Consider the following 25,716-nt stretch of genomic DNA (forward strand, 5'->3'; position numbering starts at 1 on the left):
ATCAAATGGCAATCCATACGCCAAGGAGAAAATATTTTCTGTCCTATAGCCCCCTCTGTTGATACAAAGAGCAGATCATCTTTTTTTAAATTTTGAAAAATAAACACAAATATTGTATTCATATAATATTAGGCTGTGTTGTTTTCCAGAATGCATTTGTGACAATTAAAGACTAACAAAGAAGACTAACAAATAATGGGAATGCCATCTAGTGACTGAACCATCAAGTTTCATAATTATTATCAAGGCTATCACACCAGAGACTTGTTCATGGAATCAATTAACAATACTGTATTTCAACATGGTTTTTAAAATGTGTCTTTAGTTTTGCATTATTAAAAGGAAGAAAAAAAGTTTTTTTGGGAAATATCAGAAATGCTTCTTTTCCTCTCAGCTAGCTGGAGGGGCGTGTTGGTATCTGTGTTTGATTGACAGCAGCTGGGAGGCTGCCAGAGTGCCAGTGTAACACCATACAGAACAAGAGACAAAGTAAACAAACTTGTGTTGTAGCTACATGTCATTGGCTGACATTAGCGGTGCACTTTTCCCCCGTGAATGTTTGTTTGGTTACAATCTTACATGTTTGTAAGTTAGATAAGAAGGAGACTTCAGCAGGATAGCTAATGCAGGTTGTTGTTCAGAGTCTGTGGCTCTCATGTTGTGTAGCAGGATGCTGTCAGGCTCAGTGTGACCATCTGCTCTGCCTATGATAGAACGCGATTTGATTTGGTCCATCAATAAGGTCTCCATGCGTAGGCGGAAATATAAAATATACGTTTCTCCATTTTGTTTTTTGATTTTTTTTCCAGAAAATGCTAATTAATGTCAGTTGGACTTCTTTGACTCATGATACTCTTTTCCATGTTCTTCTCCCTCTCAGGTGGGTCCGAGGTGAACATTTCAGGTATAAGTTCAGCCAGCCGGGAACTGCCAGTGCAGCGCAGGGTAAGTGGTGGCTGAGAAAACGCATCGGAGCTTACTTCCCTCCTGTGGACCTGGAAGGACTCAGGGGCTACTTCCAGTCCAGAAACTGGCCCCACCCACATATACCACGTAACCGGAACTAAAAGCATGACCCCCTGGCATGACCTCAGACTGCAGTACCAAGAGGTAATCAGAGGACTACAGAGGTTGTGCTTTGAAAGGGGTGACTTTAAGTTCAGTTTTAATGTTACATAGCTGGAATTGAAGACAGCTTACAGGGACCAAGGATGCCATCAAGCTTTTTCAGATTGCAAGGTTTAAACCAAACATCCTGACATTTGAATATGACTGCAATTTCAAAATTAAAACAGGTCTACCCATCAGGGTGTAATTGCACTGATGAATTATGTTTGTCCTTCTACAGCCCACCCCCATCCACTCAGCCCCCTCATGGAAAAAGGGAGTTTTTGTACCGTGCTGATAATTTGTCTCTAACTGATTTCTGTACATATTGACAGAAAGATGATTTTGGAGAGGTTGAACATTCTGGGGCTGCTGTGTCTGTATCTTACTAGCTTAGCTGTGGTTTAGAATGGGTTCAGCTAAACCTAATTCTCATATCAAGCCATACTATCAAGCTTCTCTGCCATTACCTACTGTCAGATCATCTATTGTGCCACTGTAGCCAAAGTGTCCAGCCGTTGTTCTTTTCTGCCTGCTCCCTGTTCAGAGTCGTTTGCCTCTGCTGACCGCTTGCCAGTTGCCGACATCTGCCTCATTTTAATCCTGCCTTCTTGGTGGCTTGTTAGTGTTTTATTAGAACCGTCACAACATCTGGATATACACTGCAGGAGGCGTGAGGCAGTGGTAAAGTGTAGAGTAAACAGGTGTTTATTTCACCAACATAAATGAAACATGATTTCTGGTCAAATTATTGTGGACCACAGGGCAGCTTTTTCCAACTTAAGACATTAAAAGTAAAAGTCCAAAAATGATTTTTTTTGTTTTGACTTTTTTATTTGAGGCACTCTTTGATGCTAAATATAGAAATCTTGCACTGTGTCAGCTGCACTGCCCTGAGTGTTCTCTGCCAACTTCCCCATGTTGCATCTTCAAATGGAGTGTGTTCAGTCAGGTAGCAGAGCTCCTCTGCCAGCTGCTGGCACTCTGCTGAAATAACTAACATTACAAGGTTAACTGGCCAAACACACACACAGATGGTGTCTGAAGTCTAACCTTACAATTCTGATTATTAACCCACAAAATAATAAAACATAATGTAATTAGCATACTATTAGGCCTCCCCCTGCTGTTCTATGTCCACTATTGCTTCCTTTTTTGTTGCTTTCTCTTTTCTCTTCTTAGGACTGTTCTTCTTCTCCCTTGTTATGCTGCAGCTGAGCTGTCTTTTTATCATTTGTGGTCACCCAAAGACAGCCCTGAATGAACATTTAATTAAACGTTAAACTTTCATTGATTCTGAGATAAATCATTGCATTTTCTTAGAACCCTGTACCCTGATGTGAACACAAAGTATCTATAAAGCCACTTTATCCCATGGTTTACTCTTTGTTATCCTGAGCATGTCTTTTCCTGGACTGGTCTAGTTTCTCATCCTTGGGGCTGTTTCTCATCTCTTTTGTCACCCTGAGATTCCTGTAGGTGTTTTTTTTTTTTATTTTAGGTCTGGAGTCATTTTTCATCTTTTGGGTTCTTGGAGTCACCAATAGCAAATCAATATAACTCTGAACAAAAAGAAAGAATCATTGCATTTTCTCAGACAACAGGATTACTGTAGATACTAAAACATCTATAGAGCCAAAGGGGTTACCTTTTTGTTTGTCTGGGTGTCATTTGTCTCTATACTGGATGTGTTTCTCATTTCTTTTCTCGTCCTGTCACTCATCTCTGTTCACATCTGTGGTATATTTTTCTTAAAATCTAAAGTTTTAGAGTCATACAAAGAATGGCCTGAACAAAAACAAAAAAACACAGAGAAACCTTTCATTGATTATATAATAAGTGCATTTTCTTGGACAGCTATTCATTAAATACCTATGTAAACATACAGTTTTACTCCTTTAAACATAATGAGTCCCATCCCTTCTTTTTGGTCCCCAGTGTGGACCCCTGCACTGGGTTCTGGCCACAAGAGCATTGTTCTCATCAGTGCAAGATCAATCTAGTAAGTTATTCAAATAAAATGTGATCAGATAAGATCACATAAAATCAAAATTTCAATACATATTTCAAAGAACATTCCCCTGGAGGGTCACCTCCCTGAGGTCCAGCAGCTCTCTTACCTCCCCTGCTGCCACGCTGCCTGTTTCTCTCCATCATTAGAGCCTGCAGGTTCCTCACCCACCTGGGCTCGGGGCCAGTGGTTGTCAGTGGGGTTTTGGGGGATTCCTGAGGGCTCGTAGGGAGGGTGCTGCTTTTTCAGTTCTCTCAGGCGAGCTCGCTGTCAGCAGCTTTCTGAGGATGGTGTTGTGACTGTCAAGCAGCACACAGGTCCAGTGTTCATCCTCTGGCAGTGGAGGGGGCTGCCTGGGGGGGAGAGCTTGGAGGGAAGCTAGCAGAGGACAAGCTAGAGGAGGAGCTAGACGAAGAAAGTAGTTGATGAAGAAGAAGAGGGGCTGAGAGAGGAGCTCGGGAACCAGCTACAGGATGAGCGGGGAGAAACCAGGTGGAGAGGAGCTGGAGAAAAACACAGAAGAGGAGAAATGAAAGGGAGAGTTTGAGGGAGAGCTAGGGAGGGAGTCAGGAGGTGTAGGAGGCAGGGGAGGAACTGCTGGAGAGGGATGGTGCTGGTACCTTCTGGAGGGTCAGTCTCAGGCTGCTGGGTTGGTTGTGGTTTGGTTTGAGGACGGCAATCCAAGTGTAGCGCTGGACAGTCTGAGAAACAGAAACAAAGCCAACCTTTAAACTTCTGCTGCACATTGAACCTAATGACACTATCCATCACAGTCCTAACAAAAGAGGTTTCTTGCTATTCTGCTTTTCACTCTGCTCTCCCTTTTTTGGCATCTGCCCCAGATCCACTTGTAAAACTGATGAAAAATAGACTTAGAACTTAGTTTTAAAAAGTTGTGTGACTTATCTTTTATAAAATACACCACAACTAAGATTGAGCATATTAGCTTTTATTAACAGACCTAATAAATAAACAGATGAGGTGCATGTATGAAGTTTATGACTGAAACACCATCATCTGTATAATCCTAAAGATGTAGACAGAGAGGAACAAGCTTGTGCGTATTAAATCACCAAATCATCTGAACTTTTAATCGTGAAACACATAACTGAAATTATTTCTATTTTTATATGTTGTCACTTCATTACCAAATGATGTGTCATGTATGTATTTTGCAGTATTTCAGTGCCATTTTTGTAGCAACAGGACTAGATTTTATACAACTCAGGCTTTAGTTATCGCAGTAGGAAAATAAACCTAAGATTTTACTGCAGCATGTATTTCAATGCTATATTTTGTCTAAAAAAACTGTAAATACAAAATGACTTGTTGGCTGCTGGTCTTTTTTATGAAAGAGAAAACAATTAAAATATACAAATATAGCCTAATATATTGTCAAAAGTAATGATCTTTTTTCTGTTTTGAGTTGGTAACATGCCTGTTCGTTTGGGTTTCATGCTAATTTTCCAGTTTTTAATTAGTTTATTAATCCTTAATTGTTCAAAGATGAGATCATTTGTCCTCATTCCTGCTGTGAACATTGTGCATTTGTTATTTGGGCTCCTTACAGAGTTCAGTGTTATAAATGTCAGTTTGTAAGTGTCACTCAACAAATACAATACATTAAAAACTTCCATCTTCCATACCGAAACAGGTTTGGTCTGTTTTAGTTGGTCGTCTGTCGATGTCAGGGTGAAAAACATGGTTGCCTTTTTTCAGAAATCATCAAGTGAAAAGTTTGAAAATCACGGCGTCTCTTCTTTGCTGATGGTCGTGTAAAGGATGCACCACCAGCACTGGTCATTTATCAGCCACATCTCACACTGAAAATTAAACATTTCATCCAATAAAGTTTGCTTTCAGTCTTTCTATCTATATCTATATAGTTCATTTCAAGAAGTTAAAAACCACACACTGTCTATTTCATTTAATCTAAATCTGTACACAGTATCTGTCATTCATATAATCTCTGATATAACAGGAAAATTAGTTTTGGCAGTTTAATTCCTTGCTGAACTGGGATTTTTCTGACACTAACCAGTAATACACACCACATGATTTGCACAGACCAGTAGGTCTACAATCATTATATCAGTAAATATCAAATTATATTTGGATAAAATATGATCAAATATACACTCAGCTTTCAAATGGAAGTTAAAACATCAGTCTGTTATACATTGAAGTATAGACAGGACTATGTGAAATCAGGTGTCTATTGTTGAACCACACGCTTGAAAGAGAGATAAAGAGAAAGTTCTATATTTTAAAAAAAACAAGGTGAAATGTAGTATGAATTAAAACATAGAGTCAGTTGGCCCCACCATCTTTAGAGTGTGTATTACAGTAGTGCAACAAGCTTCTGTGTAGGGTTTTTCCATTGTTTTTGGTGTAGTAGGTTTGTAGTAGGAGTTACAGTAACACAAAGAGGCCAACAGATGGAGCTGTTCTCCAGGTAACTGATGCCATCTACGCTTTGTATTTACTCTCTCAGATTCACCACTATGGCAGCATTTTCCTCCAAGTTAACTAACTTCCACTGAGTGACTTTTTGAGTGACAGACATCCTGTTCAGTCTTGTCTTTTTGCAGCTAAGCTGATGTCAGAGCAACTGCCCCTGCAGGACTGCCAAAATATCATTATTTAGGTTTTTTCCCCTCCTATTGTGCCAGAGGAATGCAAAAACACAGCAACAGACTTATCAGTGTGGTTTTATGTTTGCTGGCCACTAAATTAATTTATCTCTGTCAGTAACAACAGTAAAAAATGTATTTTTTATTTTTTTTTTCTAATAATGTGACTCCAAAATAAATTGTTGTACATCTTCTTTCTCTATGTAATTTATCAAAATCATCTGTGCCTCCTGTTTTTTTGTTTTTTGTTTTTTGTTTTTTGGCTCAAGATTCTAAATATCAGGTGAAGATATTTTTCAAACAGCTGCCTGAAGCAACCTGTTATGTACGTGCAGTGCATCTTAATTATGTATTGGTGCAAAAAGATAAGATATTTATTAACTCGCCCATTCGAGTTTGTGATTTGGTTTAAGCAGTGGATGCAGAAACATGCAGCAAAGTCATCAGTATGGGACTCAGGTCCAGAACCAACCATGTAAGTGTCAGCAAAACAAACCATCTGTCTCCTCTGGTAAAATAAATATGAACCTCTTACAAATGGCCATTTGTGTCTGCTTGTGTAACACAATGGATGTGTGCTGAAGAATGAGCAGTCAGTCTTTATCTGACCAAGTTATATCCACCTTGCTTAGATTAATATGCTGTCACCATAGTGATGGAGATGATGAAGTGTAGTCTTTAGACCAGAGAATGAACGACCACTGACATGTATGGAAACCCAAAATGTTCAGGAATACATTTTAAAAGTAATTCTAAAACAATAATCACATGAATAAGTTTTGCAAAATGTATAAAAGTACCAGTTTGTTATTTTGGACAGTAACGTCACCTTTTATTTAGCTTAGTGTGCACAAGCTAACCTACCTAACCGGCTAACTAGCTAGGTCGGTATGTAAACTTGAATTATTCCTCAATATTAAAGTGAAGAGCCAAGCTTTGTTTGAAATCACTCCGGCATTCACTCCCAATATAATACACACTCACTCACTTCGTCTATCGTGGCATTAAATTGAGTTTTCTGGACACTTTTTTTTTTGGTCCATTGTGGGAATATTTCAGGATACTAAAGTGAGAGTTTCTCACTCACAATTTGGACACTCAAATAAAATGGCAGAGGGTAAATATAGTGCACTATATAGTGAATAAGGAGTAATTTGAGACACAGCCCAAGTGTTAACCTCATTAGCTAGCTGGTTAATTCAGACACACCTTGGCAGTCTTTTTTAATGTATTTAATATTGAACACTTTGGGGCTTCATAAATATGTACTATAGGTGATGTGATATAAAGTGACAAATTAGGTTATACAAGGCATAAATAAACAGGCTCATCCAATCAGTGTGGTAGTAGGAAGGAAGTCAAGTCAATTTTATTTGTATAGTCCAATATCACAAATCAAATTTGCCTCAGGGGACTTTACTGTCTGTACAGCAATATAATATCCTCTGTCCTTAGAACCTCGATTCGAATAAGGAAAAACTCCCTAAAAAAAACCCTTAAATGGGGGGGGGGGGGGGGGGGGATGGAAGAAACCTCAGGAAGCACAACAGAGGAGGGACTCCTGTCCCAGGACGGACAGATGTGCAATGGATGTTGTGTGTACAGAATAGAACACAAAGTACAGAATGCAGCATTGAACAGGATAACAAAATTATAATTGATTTAAGATATATATGAAGAATGTGATAAATAGGACGCCAAGCAGCTTCCATGTGCCACCAGAACAGAACAGGATCTGAGTGACACGACCTCCATCACCATGGAGACCTGGCAGGAGGACAGACTACACATACACACAGGGGAGACTCATTCACATACACGGGAGAAGAGACATGAAAAGACAATATTCACAGAGGAGAGAGAGAGTAGGATAAAGACATCATTCAGAGTGAGAGACATGAGGTGAGGCTGAACTCCTGCAGGATGGGGAACCAGATCCAGAGGAGCTCTATCAGAACATCAGTGCAGGATGGCTGTGTGTACTCCTGTTGTTCGTGTCTCATTGGTTTTGACAATGCATCACTCTCACAGCATGGATGTTTTTAATAGTCTCTTCATCAAACGTATTTGCATCCTGTTTGTTGTGTTCTCCGCCTCCGGACCGCAAATAAATTTCCCTGCAGAACTGCTTTCGCAGCTTTCTTGCAGTTTTTTGTGACTTTGATGGTTAACTTACAGACTACACACTGGATCACATTACAATCTATTTTGTGCACTGATTGTGTAACAGACAGAAGGGACATGGGTCCGTCTCATCTATGGCTCATGGCATTTTCCCAGTTGTCTTCTGATGTAATGTTTAAGTGGAGGCGGTGATGACGCTCAAACACTGGTTATGACCAAAAAGGGGTGTAGGTTGTCTGTTCGATTCCCTGTTGAGAAAAGTAGGCAGGTAGAGGTGAGTGAATCACATCACATCACATCCATGAAGAAGCATCTTCAGAAGGTTTACTTCATACAGAGCTGCCTAGTTGTTACTGGTTGCACTGGTCAGCTCTGGAAGTTTCTAACTAAATCAGTAGATAGTTGGAGAAAAAGATGCTCAGCAAATCTTCCCAAGAAGAAACCAGCAAACAATAGTGCATGTACAGTACAGTACAATATACTGTACATCCCAGCAAGTGAGTCACGTGCAGTGGACAGATCATCCTTCGCTCATGGTTATGTAAAATGCTTTATGGATAATGTATCATCGGAGCATAGACATAAAAAAAAGAAAAATGTTTTCTTACTTAAATATATAGAGCTTTATTGGGCATAAGGAGTGAGTCATGTAGTGTTTTCACATAATCTGGTCGCTACATTATGGTGCTCAGCTCTGGCTCAGAGTAGACTTTCTCTTAAACACTCACTGGCCACTTTATTAGGTACACCTATCCAACTGCTTGTTAATGCAAATATCTAATCAGCCGATCATGGGGCAGCAACTCAATGTATTTAGGCATGTAGACATGGTCAAGACAATCTGCTGAAGTTCAAACCAAGCATCAGAGTGGGGAAGAAAGGTGATTTAAATGACTTTGAATGTGGCATGGTTGTTGGTGCCAGACAGGCTGGTTTGAGTATTTCAGAAACTGCTGATGTGCTGGGATTTTCACACACAACCATCTCTAGGGTTTACAGAGAATGGTCTGAAAAAGAGAAAATATCCGGTGAGCGGAAATTCTCTGGGTAAAAATGCCTTGTTGATGGCAAATGTCAGAGGGGCATGGCCAGACTGGTTTGAGCTGATAGAAAGGCAACAGTAACAGAAGAGCATCTGTGAATACACAACATATCAAACCTTGAAGCAGATGGGCTACAGCAGCAAAAGACCGGGCGCCACTCCTGTCGGCTAAGAACAGGAAACTGAGGCTATATTTGACACGGGCTCACCAAAATTGGACAATAGAAGTTTGGAAAAACATTGTCTGGTCTGACGAGTCTTGATTTCTGCTGCGACATTCAGATGGTAGGGTCAGAATTTAGCGTAAACAACATGAAATCGTGGATCCATCCTGCCTTGTATCAATGGTTCAGGCTGGTGGTGGTGGTGGTGTAATGGTGTGGGAGATATTTTCTTGGCACACTTTGGGCCCCATAGTGCCAACTGAGCGTCATTTAAATGTCACAGCCTACCTGAGTATTATTGCTGACCATGTCCATCCCTTTATGACCCCATCTTTTAATGGCTACAAGTGTCAAATAATCAAAAACTGGTTTCTTAAACATGACAATGAGTACACTCACTACTCAAATGGCCTCAACAGTCACCAGACCTGAACCCAATAGAGCACCTTTGGGATGTGGTGGAGCGGGAGATTCGCTTCACGGATGTGCAGCCGACAAATCTGCAGCGACTGCGTGATGCTATCATGTTAATATGGACCAAAATCTCTGAGGAATGTTTCCAGCACCTTGTTGAATCTATGCTATGAAGAATTAAGGCAGTTCTGAAAGCTCTAACCCGGAACCAGCAGGGTGTACCTATTGAAGTGGCTGGTGAGTGTACATTTTTGCTCCTCATTCAAAAATAATGTCTTTGTCTGTAGTTTATTTTGGTAATATTGTTCATAAATGAGAGACAGTGCTGGCCAGTGGGGAATTCAGGTGAAAACATAATTGAAACAGCATAAATGGCTGTAATAACATGACATTCACACTGCTGACTGGTCAGACCCAAATGATTAGTTTTAGCTGAACTGACAGCTGCTCTTCAAAGATTTGTACATTTTGTAAGTGTAAAAAACAATATTAGCACATTTGGTTATACACTAGTCTTTTGTCTAAGTACATTACCAAGTCATCACATAATCAAACGGCAAAAATTATGCTCTCACTGCTTGGACCAAGCTGCAATCTCCTCAGTATGCTGATGTGGAACTTTTTAAAATTAATGAAAAATGTCAGTCAGGATTTGTGGGAGTTATTACATGATTGACAGGTGTATAAGACCATCATGTTTGTTTTTGTTCATTTGTCACACCTCATTTCCTCATCAAACTCTGTCCAAGTATTTGACACTTTCCCACTGTCTTCAAAAATTGCATGCCATGCTTAACTTCAGTATTCAATTAAATTTAGGTGTACCCCAATTTCACACTACCTGACATATTACCTGTAGCTATTTCTGCCTCTAAAGCAGAACCTAATCCAAAAAGCTCAATTTAAAACATGCACCTTCTGGCAACGCTGTGATAACACATGCTAACATACCCTAGACTGCCAGAAATCACATATTTTCTAACATGCCCATTGAACTTCTGTGCCATTCCCAAAGGCAACAGTTGGATTAGTATTGGGCACTGGAGTGGTCCAGCCTTGAATTTGAAAGTGTCTGGAGAAAATGTGCTGCTTTGTCATACAGATTCAAAATCTACACCAGTGCCAATACCCAGCAGAACATTTAAAAAGCAAAAAATACACCCTAAAATACAATTTACATTATTACACTACTACACTGTACCCAGTCCAATTGTTAAATTGGACCCAGTCTCTCATTAAGATGAACAGTAAAGTGACAAACTGAAGTAGCAGAGACACAGCTATGGTGATGCGCACATTATTTCCCTACATTGGAATAAAATTGATTTGGATGGGGTCCAGAGTGAGTCATTCTCAGTATGTTTCTGACAAAATGCATCATCAAAAATGCCACCAGTGTCAATCATTATTTGAGTAATTCTCTCATTCAATCTTAGGGAGACATTTTGTTGATAGTGTCAATCATACAAACGCACTGGTTACGTGTAATTTTAATTCCGTTTTAGGGTGGATTTTCCCTTTAAACGCACGGAAACAACCATGCCTTCCTCCTGTGCGCTCCAAACATCACTGTACGAGAGAGAGGGAGCAGGGAGAGAGAGAGCTGTTTACATTGTGAACCACATCTCAGATTTAGAGCCATATCCTGTTCCACCACCGGCACAACAGCTGTCTCGCTTCCTAGCCTGTTTTTGTCCGGGAATTCGTTACCAATTTACGCTTTACGCACAGCGACAGTCATGATTCTGACGCACAGGTGAACTTCGTTCTCCTTAGCGCGCCTCGACAAGTGCTCAACAAGGAAAAGTGTTAGGAGAGTGCAAGAAAACCTATCTCTATTTCACATTTACGTCCTCATTCTTCTGTCTTTTATGCTCGGAGCCGAACTGGTTATCAGAGCCATGTCCAGGAAGAAGGCAGTGAAAGGCAAAGGCACCTCCAAGAGCCCCAAGGCGTCGCCGAGCGGCGGCAGAGACAGCGGGAGGACGGGGAAAGGTCTAGCCGCCGCTGCCGCCCCGTCCTCCGGACTGGTTTATCCCAGCAGACCGTCCATCAGCAACAGCGGAGAGTTTTATGACATCGCCTTCAAGGTGAGCTGGCAGCTCAGACTTTACAGCTTTCTACTACTACTAAAAACAAGTGAGAGATTCTACGAGCATGCGTTCAATTAAGCAATCAATCGGAAAATTATCGCAGGTGAAGTTTACTGCAGCCAAGTGAAAAACCTAAAACACGAAATATTAGTTTTTCAAAGTTGAAATTCCACTTGCTTGCAGTGTCCTTTCCGTATTTATTTCTAACAAAAGAGAGATATTGTGTGTGGTATGGCAGCTGAATTCAAGAAAATGACTGAAGCAAGATGATTTTGCATTGGAAGCAGCAGGTCGCATGTCCTTGTTTTTTCTTAAAATTAAGATGTGATAGGTTTGATATTTTCTGTCCACTTTTGAAGACACTAGTGAACGTATTCGGGGACATGTGATAGGGATGTATATGGAAACCCATTTCTGCAAGCAAATGGAAAATGTTAGGCTGGATAAAAATAGAAATTTTGACATCATTTTCATGTAACACTATCCCACAATGTTGACTTAGTAAGTTAAAATATGACTTACTATCTTATAATTTTGAATTAGTACGTAAAATGTTTGATTTGATATCTTATCATTTTGTATAGTAATTCAAAATTTTGGCTTTGAAAATCAGATTTTGTGTTGCAATTTCATAATTTTGATGTAGTAAATTAAAATTTGACTTAATATCTTATCATTTTGACTAAAAGTAAAATTTTGACTCAGTATCTCTTGAATTATTGAATAAAATATCCAGCATCATAAGTCAAATTTTGAGTTAGAGTCTAATAATTATGACTTACTGTGAGTATTATTTTTTTTTAAATCGTTATAATGCATAACTTTTCATCTTTTTTTTGGTTTGTTTTTTGCTGGCAGTAATGGGCTTCCATACATGTGTCTATGCGATATAGCTGTAGAATATACTATGTGAATAAGTGGTGCTCTGTGGGGCAGGCTTGCAGGAAAAGTTCATTTCACCTTTATTTCCCCCAAGAAGGCACATTCGCATGATGCATGAGGAAGATTGTCCGTATAGGTTAGTTTGTTCCCAGTGCATGTAATTTGATTCAGTTTAACCATAAATCTTCCCTCACTTGGTATCTCTCTCTATGAAACACTAAAAACGCTGAAACTATGTTGGCCAACAGGAATATAAAGTGGTGTGCAGCACAGCAATAGTGCAGCGCAATAGCATAGGAGAGATGATGGGGCATCAAATCACAGCAGCACAGGAGGAGGCTTTTTGTACAATAGTGTACACCAGCCAAATTCCTTTTTACTTGAATATTATTTTTTCAGAATCTTTGAGTGATGTTTATGAAAAAAATACATGAGTAAAAATAATCCTACGATTGCTGAATGCCATGGATGAATGCATCTCTACCTACACATGAAATTAACCAAATAATCAACAGATCGATCCATAATGAAAATAATTGGTTGCAGCGCTACAGTCTATATAGCATTGACACATAGAACCAAATAGAAAATTATGATATGTAGATAATAAAGACTAATGATGATCAGCACTGAGCATATGCAAATCTAAATTCTCTTCATATGTGTGGCAGCTGGTATTAATTTTGCAGCCTGATTAACAACTGTTTCTATGACAGCGCTGCCAAAATCCATGCTCCCTGCTCAACTTTCATTTTCTATAATGCGCACAGTTGTTGCATTTCATCTCAAATGTCACTTCTGCTCACAACAAATCAAACACAATGGGAACAGAATATATTGCAGCTCATAGAACATAAAATATTAAATTAGAAAAACATGAACGCATGCATGCAAAATAGATCAAATGATAGAAAAGTGAACAGAGTTTTGTGTTTCCTGGTGAGAAAGAAAGAAAGAAACTCTCATTTCTCTTTGTCGCACTGGTCTGCACAATGTGCTCCCTCCCACTGGAATGAGTAGAGAACTGCTGTGTTTGGGGATTTTGGAGTGTGTGTTTATATATGTGTGAGTTTGTGACAGTGTTGCATAGACTAAACTCCTGTGTATTTGTAGATAAGTTTTCACCTGAGCTGTTCCCCTCCCTACCTCCAACACTCTCTGTGCGTCTCTGTCTCAGGTGATGCTGGTGGGGGATTCAGGTGTGGGGAAGACTTGTCTGCTGGTTCGCTTCAAAGATGGAGCTTTTCTAGCCGGGAGCTTCATCTCCACTGTGGGAATCGACTTCAGGGTGAGTGCACACACACACACACACACACACACACACACACTTGGGAGAAAAGTGTACTGAATTTCAGTATGAAATGAAGGTGCTTGGATGTTCTCATCATTGCCGCTTGAGTCAACTTTACACTTAGTCTTTTAAAGTTCAACACCCCCAAATGACCCTTTAGCCTAAGCCCTGCAGTTCTGTTGCTACACCAGTCAATCGTTCTCTTTTCACACAGCAAATGCAGTTTACAGTTATAATGGTGGCAGAGTTACCATCCAAAATTCATAATAGTCTTTTTTAAAACATGTTTTTGATTTTAGACAGAGATGGGCAAAAGCAGTGTCTCATTTGTAGCTGACAACCATCGATTTTGTTGCCTGAAATGACACTAGTTAACGCCCTCTCTCACTGACTTTTTAGTTTCAAAATCCTGTAAAGGGGTCTTAAATATAGTACTACTTGATGGCTTCAGCCATGCAAAAAGACTGAGGTGCATGTTCAAATGATAAAGCTTTCTCACAAATTCTATAGACATGGAAATAAAGGAGCAGTGTCGTTCTTGTATTGCCATGAAGAGCTAGTTAGTCCTAGTATTCTAAGTATGATCTTATATTTTTCCTTTCACTTTAACATAACCCTGTTTGGTTGCTTATAGCGTACATACTTCAACAAGTAAGACAGAGCTTATACATGTTCTATGTATTTAATTTTGTATAACAGTATGGTTGCACTTATAGGATGGGAAGTGTGTTTTGTGAATGTAATGCTATATTGGATAATGAGTTTGGCAGGAGTTGCTGGAGTGTAGACTTCCCCAAAATCAATAAAGAGCAGGATAGCCGCTAATGTTAGCATAAACTCTGCTATAGTGTAGCATCCAGGACTGCATGGTGGGGAAGTACCAGCAGTGGATGTACTATTATGAACAGGGCCTTTTTGTCTAACAGAGCCTGTAACCCAACAAAATGTAGTAGGCTAAGCTAATGAATTGTGCCTTGGCTTTGGATGTATAATCAATTGAAGGTATAAGCTAGCTAACCAGGCATGCTAACATTTGCAGCTAACATTAAAGATGAATTGAAACGGTTTGATGCACTCCTTACACTTTTGCTCTTATGCTTTTGGTTTTGGACAGGCTAAATAAAAAGACACAAGCCTCCTAAGTCACTAAGTAACTACAGCTCTACTACAACACCATGTACACCATTTTTGCATGTGGACAAATTTTAGTTATCTTAGTTACAGCAAACATTGCCATCAATTTCTGCCATGTGACTTCAGTTAATAGTGCCAAGGCCAGTCCTATGTATCATATCAAAGCACTAAAGAAGCAAGGGAGGAAAAATACACATTTGTAAGTCTAGCTTTGTGTGAACATAGTGCTTGACGTTCTTCAAAGAAAACATGTGTAGCTGTAACAACCAAGCTTTAAAACTTGATGTGCTGGCTCTCTTCCCTCGTCTCTTTGCTATATGAGTCGGTGACTTGCAGGGTGTTTAAACCCTGTCTGCTTTGCCCAATGGGACATAACACGTGAAGTGAATTAAGCTAAATTATAAAAGGTAATTTAAAGTGAGGGTATTTATTGACAGGCTAATTCTTTTTTTACTGCTAATGGCTAACCCATTTTCTGCCTATTGTGCCCTTGGGGAAATTGCAGACGAGGGTTACAGTGCCAATAAAAAAAAAAAAAAAATGCCACACTTAAAGTGCCTCAGCCAAGGACTAGAAGCAGTGACCTGTTTCAGTCTTTTACTGTCTTGTTGCTCCCTCAAGCAAGATCCCTATAACTACAGAATCTGACACAGCTGTTTGGAAAACCTTCCCTTAGGAGGCATTCTCAAGCCTGTTTCACTGATGCTGTCATCCTGGGCGACTTACAGTAGAACAAGTGTAACAGTAAGCCCTAGGATATTAAAACCAGTAATAGGAAGGAGTGCAAGAAAAACACACTGTTGATACAACCCAGCAGGATGTCTTTGGATGTGTGTCAGTTGACAGCTCTAGCAGAAATGGTGTGGCATGTTAACAGGACCACACTGCATATTAAGCATGTAACATATTTGATGTTCTGCCATGTAATCAGAAGTGTTTTGGTTGGTATTTTACCTGATCCTACATATGAGAGGCCAGTTTTTTAAGTAACACATCAGCCAACAGAGAAAGTAAAAGTACAATCAGCAGTATGTGCCAAACAAGGGAGCAACTTTGAAACAAACACTGCTTTCCTGCGGCAATGACTGGAAAATAGGACAGTGGTGGAGAATATAGCAAGTGTGTTTTGGACTAAAGGAAACATAACAGTCTTTTCACAAGAAGTACCACAGGCAGTAGAGAGGTAAAAATAGAAAAAAGGGTCTGCATTCATGGAAGAAAGTCTATGCAGCAGGAACAATTGGTCATTACCACTTTGATAAACAAAGAGAATAGAAAGCATTCCCATCCCAAAAAATATCCATAGCTGCCGGATCAAAAAACTTCATTGCTTGCCTCATAAAACATGACAAAGTTCTCTGTGAAATCAAAAGGTTGCCTTATTAAATTTATTTGGAGCTGTGTGTCTGCCCTCATTGTCATTTTTATACCTTGAAACTGCCTTCCCTGGTTCTGATGATTATTATGTTGAATCATTTATTTCAAGGGCACACCATTCAAAACACATAAATTTAGATTGTCTTTGTCTTTTTCTCTTGAGGTTATTATTATTTACTTTTGCAGACTAACCCAGAACACTCTCATCAGCACACACATTCACACATTCGTACTTCTACTCTTGTACGAAGATATAACATGGTAATTAGTGAGCTTTAGAGGAACTGGAAGGCAGATTTGGTAACTTTAGCTTCTAGTCTTTATGCTATGCTAACCTAAGCTAATGATCTCCGGGCTCTAGCTTCATATTTATTATAGAGACATGAGACAGTATCGATCTTCTCATTTAACTCTCGACAAGAAAGCGAATAAGTATTTCCCGAAGAGTCTAATTATTCTTTTAATCCGAAGACTGAACGTTGACACTTCAAACTGCCCTTTTGAAAAAGTGAGGACTTATGAGCACATAAGACGTAGGCTATTATCAGACGTATATGAGCACACACGCATACACACATGTGCTCAACTTCTACTGGTCTTTAATGCGCTCGCTCAAATCTCACTTCTCTTTAGTCTCAAGCTTTTTTGATGTCTAGAAACACTTTGTAACAGATCAGTTTAAAGGGTTTTATTATTAGCAACATGAATAGCTATGGAGACAGAAAAAAACACATTCTTTATAGTCTTTCAAAATTGGTCCGCTTCATCTGCTTACTCGTGAAATGATAAGAACATTGCATGAAAATAACTTGCGTGTGCTTCAGCAGACACTTTGTTGTTTGTAGTGATAATCATTTTGAAGAATTGCATTCATCTTAAAAATGAGAAAATTAAGCTCGTAACAACCACCGCTGATGTTTTGTTTAGTGTACGTGACCAGAAGTGTTTCTTAAAACTGGATACTCTTTTTGAACAGAGGCTAGATTAGTGGAGAAGTTGAGAAACATGCACACAACTACAACTCACCAAACAGAGGATGTAGCTTCTAGCAGTTTGTGCTAAAACGTTAGCGCTGAGCCTCAAAGCTAGTTATCTAGCAGAGACAAATGGATGATTTTGGAGTCTTGGTTCTCCAAACTTTGCAGGTGTATGACTAGAGGGCAAATATCCCAAAAGCTCAGTAAATTTCTTTGATTCACACTGTTCACTGACATATTTAAAGAGATGTAATTAATTTGGCAGCAGATTTGCAGCTTTGGCGACACAGTGAAGTGGAGGTTATCTTGACTTAATTGAGATGAGAAAGGTATCTTTAGTTAAAGTGTAGATATATAAAGTTAACGTCTACAAAAAAGTTTTTTTTAGTAAAGTTGTTGCTTAATGCTATTAGGCAGAACACTTTTTAATCAGTATGTAAAAACTGTTATTTGTTTGTAGGCACTGTGAGAAACTCTTATTAAATCCATGAAGAGGTCTAAAGCTATAAAGTTCTGACATTATGAAGTCATATCAGTAGGGAAACAACAAGCTTGTTAGCTTTTCACACATCAGCCAATTTAGCCAGTTGTCAGCTCTGCAACAGATAACAACAGATACGAGGACAGGAGCGTTGAAAGAGATGTGCTATAATGTGCTGCTTTTTAGCTAAAAGTTGATATATTCTGGCTTTGAGTGCAGCACGGAGCGTTAAAAAGCAGCAGTTTTCAGCACCGTCAGGAATGTGCAGCAATGTGACCTTTTTTGCATTTTAGATAATGAGGAAAAGGAGTCAGCACCCCCCGTGGAAAAACCTAACTTCTCCCTGCTTTTCTCCATCTATTTATATTTCGCCTGACAGAATGAAATGATGAGTCAGAAATCGAGCGTCAATCTCTGCTCTTGGTCTCTGCTCTTTTCTGCTTTCCCTGGGAGAAGTTTGTTAGAAATGCTGTTGAGATTTATCTGTTTCCATGGCGGAGGAATAGCAGGGTGTATTTCTCTTTCTATTCCTCATATTGTCCATGATGTGTGTGTGTGTGTGTGTGTGTGTGTGTGTATGTGTGTGTGTGTGAGCGCATTCAGTTGCGTGCGCTACCTCTCATTTCCATAGCATGGCTTTGCTCTTCCTTTCTCCACCTATTCACTCTGCTTGAAACGATGCAGCACAGCACCAGACCAGTTAATCATTAGACAAACTGCTACACAGCTCGCACTGACGCAGATGGTTTAGTGTGTGTGTGTGGCATGACAGGAGCACTAATCTGCCAGAGCATGACAGGAGGATAATGCTGACCACCCTCACTGCCCTTTAGAGCTAATTGCCATGTGACATGGTTTTGTGTATGTGTTTGTTTGTGTATGTGTGACCAGTAGCACCTAACTCTCTCAGGAGGAACAGCTGTGGGAAACAGCTGGCTTGAGTCACATATAACAACATCTTCACAGAGAATTTAAAAACATTTTAAGGATCTTGTTAGCTGCTTATGGAATATATTCTTTATTTACTGAAGTTTTTATCATTTATTTTTGAAATTCCTGCAATAAAATGGCTAAGAAGGCACTATACTATAGTGTGCATGCATAACTCGTACTCATTAGCATGAGCGGCAGAAGCCCAAGTTAAATGTGCAGTATGTTTATATAAACAGCAGTACATTTACACACGCTATACATTTTTACACTGTATAAAATATGACTGTATGAAAATCATGAATAATTGAACCCATAGCTGAATACAGTATTTAATCTGTCTGCAGTAGCTAATATTGTCATTCTGATATTCCATATTTTACAATTACAATTATTTTGGTTTATTCTGTACACTTTGACATCTATTGCATATCTGTTTGTCTTGCTGAGGTTTCTTCCTTTTTTTCTCCATTAAACTTATTTTTGGGAAGTTTTTCCTTATCTGAATGGAGAGTCTAATGATAAGGTATTGTATGTGAAACCCCTTGAGGCAAATTTGTGATAAAATTGACTTTGATTTGACTTGAACTCTACATTTTACTTTGTAAGCAATTGGGTGAAATTTGATTGATTGATGATTACTATCAAGTGGGTTTTATTTTACATCTTATGTTACATAGGTGCTGAAGTCAGTGGTTGGTAGGATTGAGAAAAAAAGACTGTCGTGTGTGTTTTTTAACCCCCAGAGCGCCACCAAGGGTGTTTTTTTTTCCGTGGCAGCTTTGGGTTGCGCCTGACACAGATAAGACCCACAGTGAGGTTAAACCCATGGGAAGACGTTCTGGGGTAAGCTGAAAGTTAAATTAAGCTCAGTTAATCAAGACTGGTGGTGTATCTGTGGCCGTTGGGAATAGGGAGGTTCTGTTACGCTTATGGCTTCAGAGACCTAGGCACCGATTTATAGATTGTGTATGCATGGTGAAATATTTTCTGAGTTTTCACTTCTTAAGTCTCAAATTACTACTACTGAAGTACGCACTCTATGTATTCTGTTTTTACTTTATTTTATCTTATATTTATTATTATTATCATTTTTTTTCATGTGAAGCACTTGGTAAATTTCTTTTGTTGTAAAGCACTTTGAGCTGCATTTTTTGTATGAAAGGTGCTATACAAATGAAGTTATCATCATTATTATGTGGAGGGAAATAGCTGGATTGCTTTACAAAACACACAAAGTTGCTTTTCTTCAGAGCAAATGGGCCTAAAGCTCTCTGAACTCAAAGAGAAAACTCATCTTTGCATCAGGATGCAGTATGAACCCTTCCTGCAAGTGACTGGTTGGTCATGGATTTTGCATTGGGCTCATCAAACTGCAAACATGGCAACTGCCCTAGAAATGTCACATTTGTCTTACACTACTCACTGAAATGGTTTCTGGAAAAGTCTGTGACAAGCATGTGAGTCTCTACTCTGCATTTTACTCTGTGAACCACCGGGGTAAGATTTGTGCCATAAAGACTTTATGACACAAAACTGGAGGATAGTGCTGTTCCTCTGGAGCAAACAGAGCGTACATTTTGAGGAGTTGGCGAGGGTGGAGGGAATGAGAGGGTGATTAGAGAAACTGCTTTCCTACATGTGTGTCCTCTTCAATAAAGAGGAACAATTCTGACCCACTGAGTTTAACTTTGTAATTTATTAGGAGATTCAAGAGGCGAACATTTGATTGGCCGTTGCTGCCGTCTTCCAAGCTATTCCTAATAGTACCTTGGTGAGTCTGACTGCAGGGCTCAGTAGGTTGTCAGTGGATGTACTGAAGACTAAAATGCATTGAACATCAGGCTTGTGAGACTTACACTGGCTTTGTAAGCTAGAAAGCAAAACACAGAAGTTTTAGAATTGGCAGTAAAAACTACTTGTCCTTTTGCCCCAAACACATCAAGACTTACTACAATATATAGCTCATGTGTTAGTGTGCTTGTATGTCCCAGCATGAGCGTGCATCTGCATTTTGATGCCTTGTATGTAGGATTACACACGTTTACAGGCACATGTATGGGCTGCGTTTGTATTCTCATCGACAGACTGTAATCAGTCTGAAGTGGACTGATGGTGATTGCAGTCCCTCTGTGGCTCTTCAGGCTCCCAGACGTCGTCCATCGATCCTTTTTTGTTGCTGTGAATCTTAATTCCCCCGGCAACGACTGTAGCTATGTTCAGACTGCAGGCAAATCTCATGATTAAGAAGAAAGAAAAAAAAAAAAAACGATTATGTGCTTGACTGTCCGCTTTGTAATTTACCACTGACCAAACTGGCCAACGTTAGTTGTCATAGTAACGATGCACAGGTACACCAAAGGCAATTTTCTGTCCACAGTATGAAAAGAGTGAAAGGTAGCTTACATTATGCATGGATTGCCACAGAAACACACAAATAGATTCACTCTCATATTCCCATACTCACACTTAGTCATAATTAAATGCACACATTAAGACACAGTGGAAGTGCACTTCTGTCATCAGGTCCATATTGTTTATATGTAAGTGTAAAGTGAATCATCAGTGTTTTTAGGCCTTTACTGTACATCTCTGTATTATGTAAGTGTATCTGTGGCACCCTGTACAGCTGTCTGTGACCTGATTTTAACCATTATCCACTCACACAGTACTTCTGACATATTACTTTGTCAGTTTACATAACACTGTGTAGTCTCTCTTATCAGTGCTGTGAGGGAGCTGTGGGTTAGACAGCACAGGCTCATGGAAACTGTGTCGTCCATAGCGTTATTTAAATAAACATTTAAGCATTAGTATACAGATTTATCTGTGGTTCTACATCTCAGTCGAGGACATGTGGACAGAGGCAGCCAGGAATAGAACCACCAACCCTGCGATTATTGAATGAAACGGACAAATGTTGATACTGAACAATTTTAGGAAAATATCTTCTTTTTTTAAAATTTAACCAACCTTCTGATTGTGATTGAAATAGTGATTATTTCTTATGAATTAAAGTACAGGCTTGTATTTGTGATCTATATAGAACTAAACAATATATGACTGTACTAAACATTATCATAAACTAATCTCCCAGGGTTCTTTTTGTTTTTTGAAAAAGTCAGTCAGACAAGTTATCTTCTAAGTAAACTTGCATTGTTGTCTAAAAAGAAAATTACCAATTTAATGCACATGTGTTAAGATTCAAAAGTGGGATTTGTTGAAAATGACTGCATAATGGGCCAGTTATGGTTATAATGACAAACTGGTGGTAAGTCAGGTCTCGACACTCTGTTGGTCTTTTATGAACAGCAGAAAGATGAGGGCCACTTTGTATTTTTTTAAATGTAAAAAACAATACAGAGTGGTGTTTCTTCTTCCACAAAACCATCAGCTAAGCATAATTTACAGACACCAGCGTGCAGAGAACATATTAACAAGACACCAACCAAGATTTCTGTTTCAGCCTGTTTCTATTTCTGTTTCACCAACTCACAGAATTAATGGCAATTAGCTGCTGCCGGTGACAGTTGTCATTACAACCAGTGAAAACAACAGTTTTAAACAATCAGTTGCTCCAGCTTGTTAAGGCACTGTTATAATTATGTAAGTTGCATCACACCCCTTGCATTTTGAAAATTGCACTCTTTCAAATTATGATATCAATATAAAGACATCATCATAACAAATTTAGTTTTATAAATATGATGATTTCATCTGTTATTCTGCTGCATAGTTTAAAAGCCATGAAACATACTACTACTGTATTACTCTTTGCGTAGAGATAAACTTTGCATCAAAAAGCTGTTTCCGAGAGCTTGCCTAATTTGGGACTTCACTGTAAAATTAGCAGAGATAAAGAAACAATTCCAAATCTGAATGGGATGTACCGCACGCAGGTTTGAAGAATATGAGTGATGGGTGTAACAGAAAGTTGTGAAACAGAATAGGTAGAGGTTTGTTCTGTCCTCAAGGCTTTTATCTATCATCGTTTAGTTGAATTTCGCTCTCCAACACAAGTGATGAAGACTTAAAATCCACCAAACAAATAAAAGTAGAGAATGGATGATCAGCATCATTAAAAGCATTGCGTCCGTCTGCACCTCATCGTCTGTTCTTCTCCTGTGATGTGGGCTTAAAATAAGCCATATGCAGATGCACTTCAGTATTCATGAATAAGCAAGATGATGAAACACGCTCATGCTAATAAGCCGCCATGGGACAACAACACCAGGAACAGTACAAAGTCAAAGCCACATTTTCAATCGTCTTACATAACATCACTCATTCCTACTCCTCTTTCCTTCATCACTAATCCTCTCTGCTGTAGGCTTTCATTTACATTTACTTTTTTTCTTCTTGGGTCTGGTAAATGATTCCTGTTATATCATGTAGCCCAAGTTTGTTAGATCAGGAGACCTGGTGGCAGATATACAGTAGACTGAGGTACCTACAGAGTCGGTCTGCTTGGTTTTATCTTTTTTCCCTTTGCGTCACATGACTCCCCCAGGAGACTGTTGTTATGGACCAGTAACCATGACAACGAAAGCAAAGCAATGAATGTGTGGAAACTGCTTCCATCAGATTCTGCTGGTTTGGCTGGCAGATGACCTAAAGATGCATGTGGTGATATGATGTGGTTTTTAGCTGGCAGTCATTCTGGGCAGGTTGGGCTAAGTAACACTTTGACACAGTTCAGTGCGCTCAGAACTGGAAGTATTCCAATTCTGAGCACAATCACAGTCTTCTGCTGAACAGCTCCACTGGAGCAAGTCAGAGTTAAAGTGGTGATCTAAACTGGACAAGCTTTCACATGGAGAATGGATTTTCTATCTTTCTACATTATGAGAAGCAAATGAGGCCACATGGAGATGTCCTCACTGTTGCTTGTTGCTTGGAATTTGTTGGTTTTAATGACTTGAGGAAGAGTTTACATTCACATTACACACAATGAGCCTGGATTCTTAAATGTAATTATTTAATGCCGAGATTTGAATAAAATAAAGTGATTTCAGTATTTCCTCAGCAGAATGATATTCCAAGTAGTGTCTTAAATCCTGGCTATAGCTCTACATGATATGAACAATATTTTTTTCCAAATAACCACAGTGGTTTGAACATTAGAAACAATCACATTGTGATTAAACAATTTAGAGTATTGTTTTTATTAGTGTGTAATGGTCACAGAGGTAGCTTGAAATGTCTCTCGCTGCCATGCTTATGTGTCTTAGCATTAGGACTGAATAAGTTTGAAAAATTATGTAATTATGATTATTTTGACTGATATTGTAATTACGATATGATTTGTGATATTAGTGTGATTTTTGCTGGGCTCTGTACCAAACAAAGTTGTTATCTTAAGTCTCTAGAATATGATGTGAAGGCCAGGACATCTCTGCAGCACGACAGTATTAAATTTAAAATGGTATTCTGAAATACATTATGCATTTAACAAATATTGCTCCAATTTGAAAATTGCAGTCGGCCATATTATGATTTTGATAAAATTTCGATTAATTGTTCAGCCCTAGTTGGAGTAAACAAATATGTTGGATGTGTTGAAGAAAACAAAGTTATTGAGAGCAGTGTGACTGAACCAAAACAGTAAAGTTGGGGTCTGAAAAACCAAAACAATGAGCTGAAAGACGCTAAAATGCCGCATAGAGCTGAAGAGAACTGTAGAGTCGAGTGGTAATTCTCTGGGGGTTCGTCACCACTAGTGACACTTTTCACATTACACATGGTTATTTCATCCTTTGTTAATATAAAAATTTTAATTAATGCAGCTTTAATGGCCGAGACACATTGCCTGCATGAGCAATGCCTGTGCATCACGGAACCTCTTGCTTTTCAGTTTCGGTGCCCATGTTAACAGATCAGAGCAGCCACACAGCCTGCATGAATCGAAACATTACAGAAACATTACACCTTTCACTATAGTTTGAATGTCCATATCTATAGAACATGTCACAAACATATATATGCTTGAGTCCAAAAATATACTGTCACCACTGCGAGTCAGCCTGTATGGTGCACACCAGGGCAGGGAGCCTCTCTCGCAGAGAACTCCAGCGTGGAGAGTCGGTAACACACGGAACTTCTTTTCTCGACTCCTGCTCGCTCTCTGTGATATTAGCTCAAACCAGGACTCCTACCTGTTGTTTCTCCTGCTTCCAATTGGAAATTTGGTGTTTGTTCTTTATTTGTTGTCAGTTTCCCTCCTGACAGTTAGTTTGGAGGTTTGTTTGTTGGAGTGTGTTTGGGGAACATCGGAAGGATTTTCTTCGCTTGGAGCGGTGACAACAGGGGTTTAACTGGTGGAAAAATCAATATAATCAATAAAAAAAACCCATCCTGTGTGAATAGTTTATGTGGCTGACACAGAAGGTGCCCCAACCAGATCCCACCGTACCCGTCAGAAAGAAAGCTGCTTTCACCTCACCTTATTAATTATTTTTCACAATAGAGCACACGCTTCTTAACCTTTTTCTGTCTGAACTACATATGACCGAAATTTATAATGAAATGACATGAAACATTCTATTATCGATGGCCATTATCAAAATCAAACTCTATGTAGAGATATAGAGCTGGCAGTAGCAGCAGCACAGCAACAAAAGTATCTGTGTGGACACCGCAGGTGAGAGAGACGCAGCAGTTCAGCAATGCACAATCGCTGCTCAGGTAGAGGTAGGCTGTGCATCCCGGGTGTAAATTAAACCAAACTAAAACAAACATAAAGCTGAAGCAGAATCTTAGTATGGTGGATATGGTTAATGGAAGATGAGCTAACTAAATCTGGTTGATTAGCTTATGTTCATGGTTAAATCATTGAAAGGTCAATGATATGACATGGGATGTGATCTTACACTACCAGTGTTGAAAGCACATATTACTACCAGCCCAAGCTTCACACTCTTACCTTTCACTGCTTTATAAAAACAACAGATCCCTGCACTGGCGCTGAAGTTGACACTGACAATAACAGATGACAACTAAACACATTCATCTTTATGAGAATCCTCTTGCTTCCTCTTCATAAAGTTAGACAAATCC

The 25,716-nt window shown here is 39.2% G+C and overlaps 2 protein-coding genes across 6 annotated transcripts in view; both read left to right on the forward strand.

Annotated features, from left to right (window-relative positions):
* Positions 1 to 4,769, forward strand: part of lmf1 (lipase maturation factor 1) — a 34,529-nt gene extending 29,760 nt beyond the window's left edge. Inside the window, exon 11 of the mRNA XM_042396555.1 lies at positions 881 to 4,769. Coding sequence (XP_042252489.1) covers positions 881 to 1,067 — 187 coding nt within the window. The 3' untranslated portion in view covers positions 1,068 to 4,769. The remainder of the gene's footprint in view (positions 1 to 880) is intronic.
* Positions 4,770 to 10,092: 5,323 nt separating this feature from the next.
* LOC121887208 (ras-related protein Rab-26) overlaps positions 10,093 to 25,716 on the forward strand; it is a 94,195-nt gene continuing 78,571 nt past the window's right edge. Inside the window, exons 1-2 of one of the 5 annotated variants that reach the window (XM_042397848.1) lie at positions 10,093 to 11,585; positions 13,648 to 13,758. In XM_042397848.1, the coding sequence (XP_042253782.1) occupies positions 11,367 to 11,585; positions 13,648 to 13,758 (330 nt within the window). In that variant the 5' untranslated portion in view covers positions 10,093 to 11,366. The other 4 variants (XM_042397847.1, XM_042397849.1, XM_042397850.1 and 1 more) reach the window with 4 other exon arrangements.

The sequence above is a fragment of the Thunnus maccoyii genome, chromosome 20, assembly GCF_910596095.1.
Source record: "Thunnus maccoyii chromosome 20, fThuMac1.1, whole genome shotgun sequence".
NCBI classification, from domain to species: Eukaryota; Metazoa; Chordata; class Actinopteri; order Scombriformes; family Scombridae; genus Thunnus; species Thunnus maccoyii.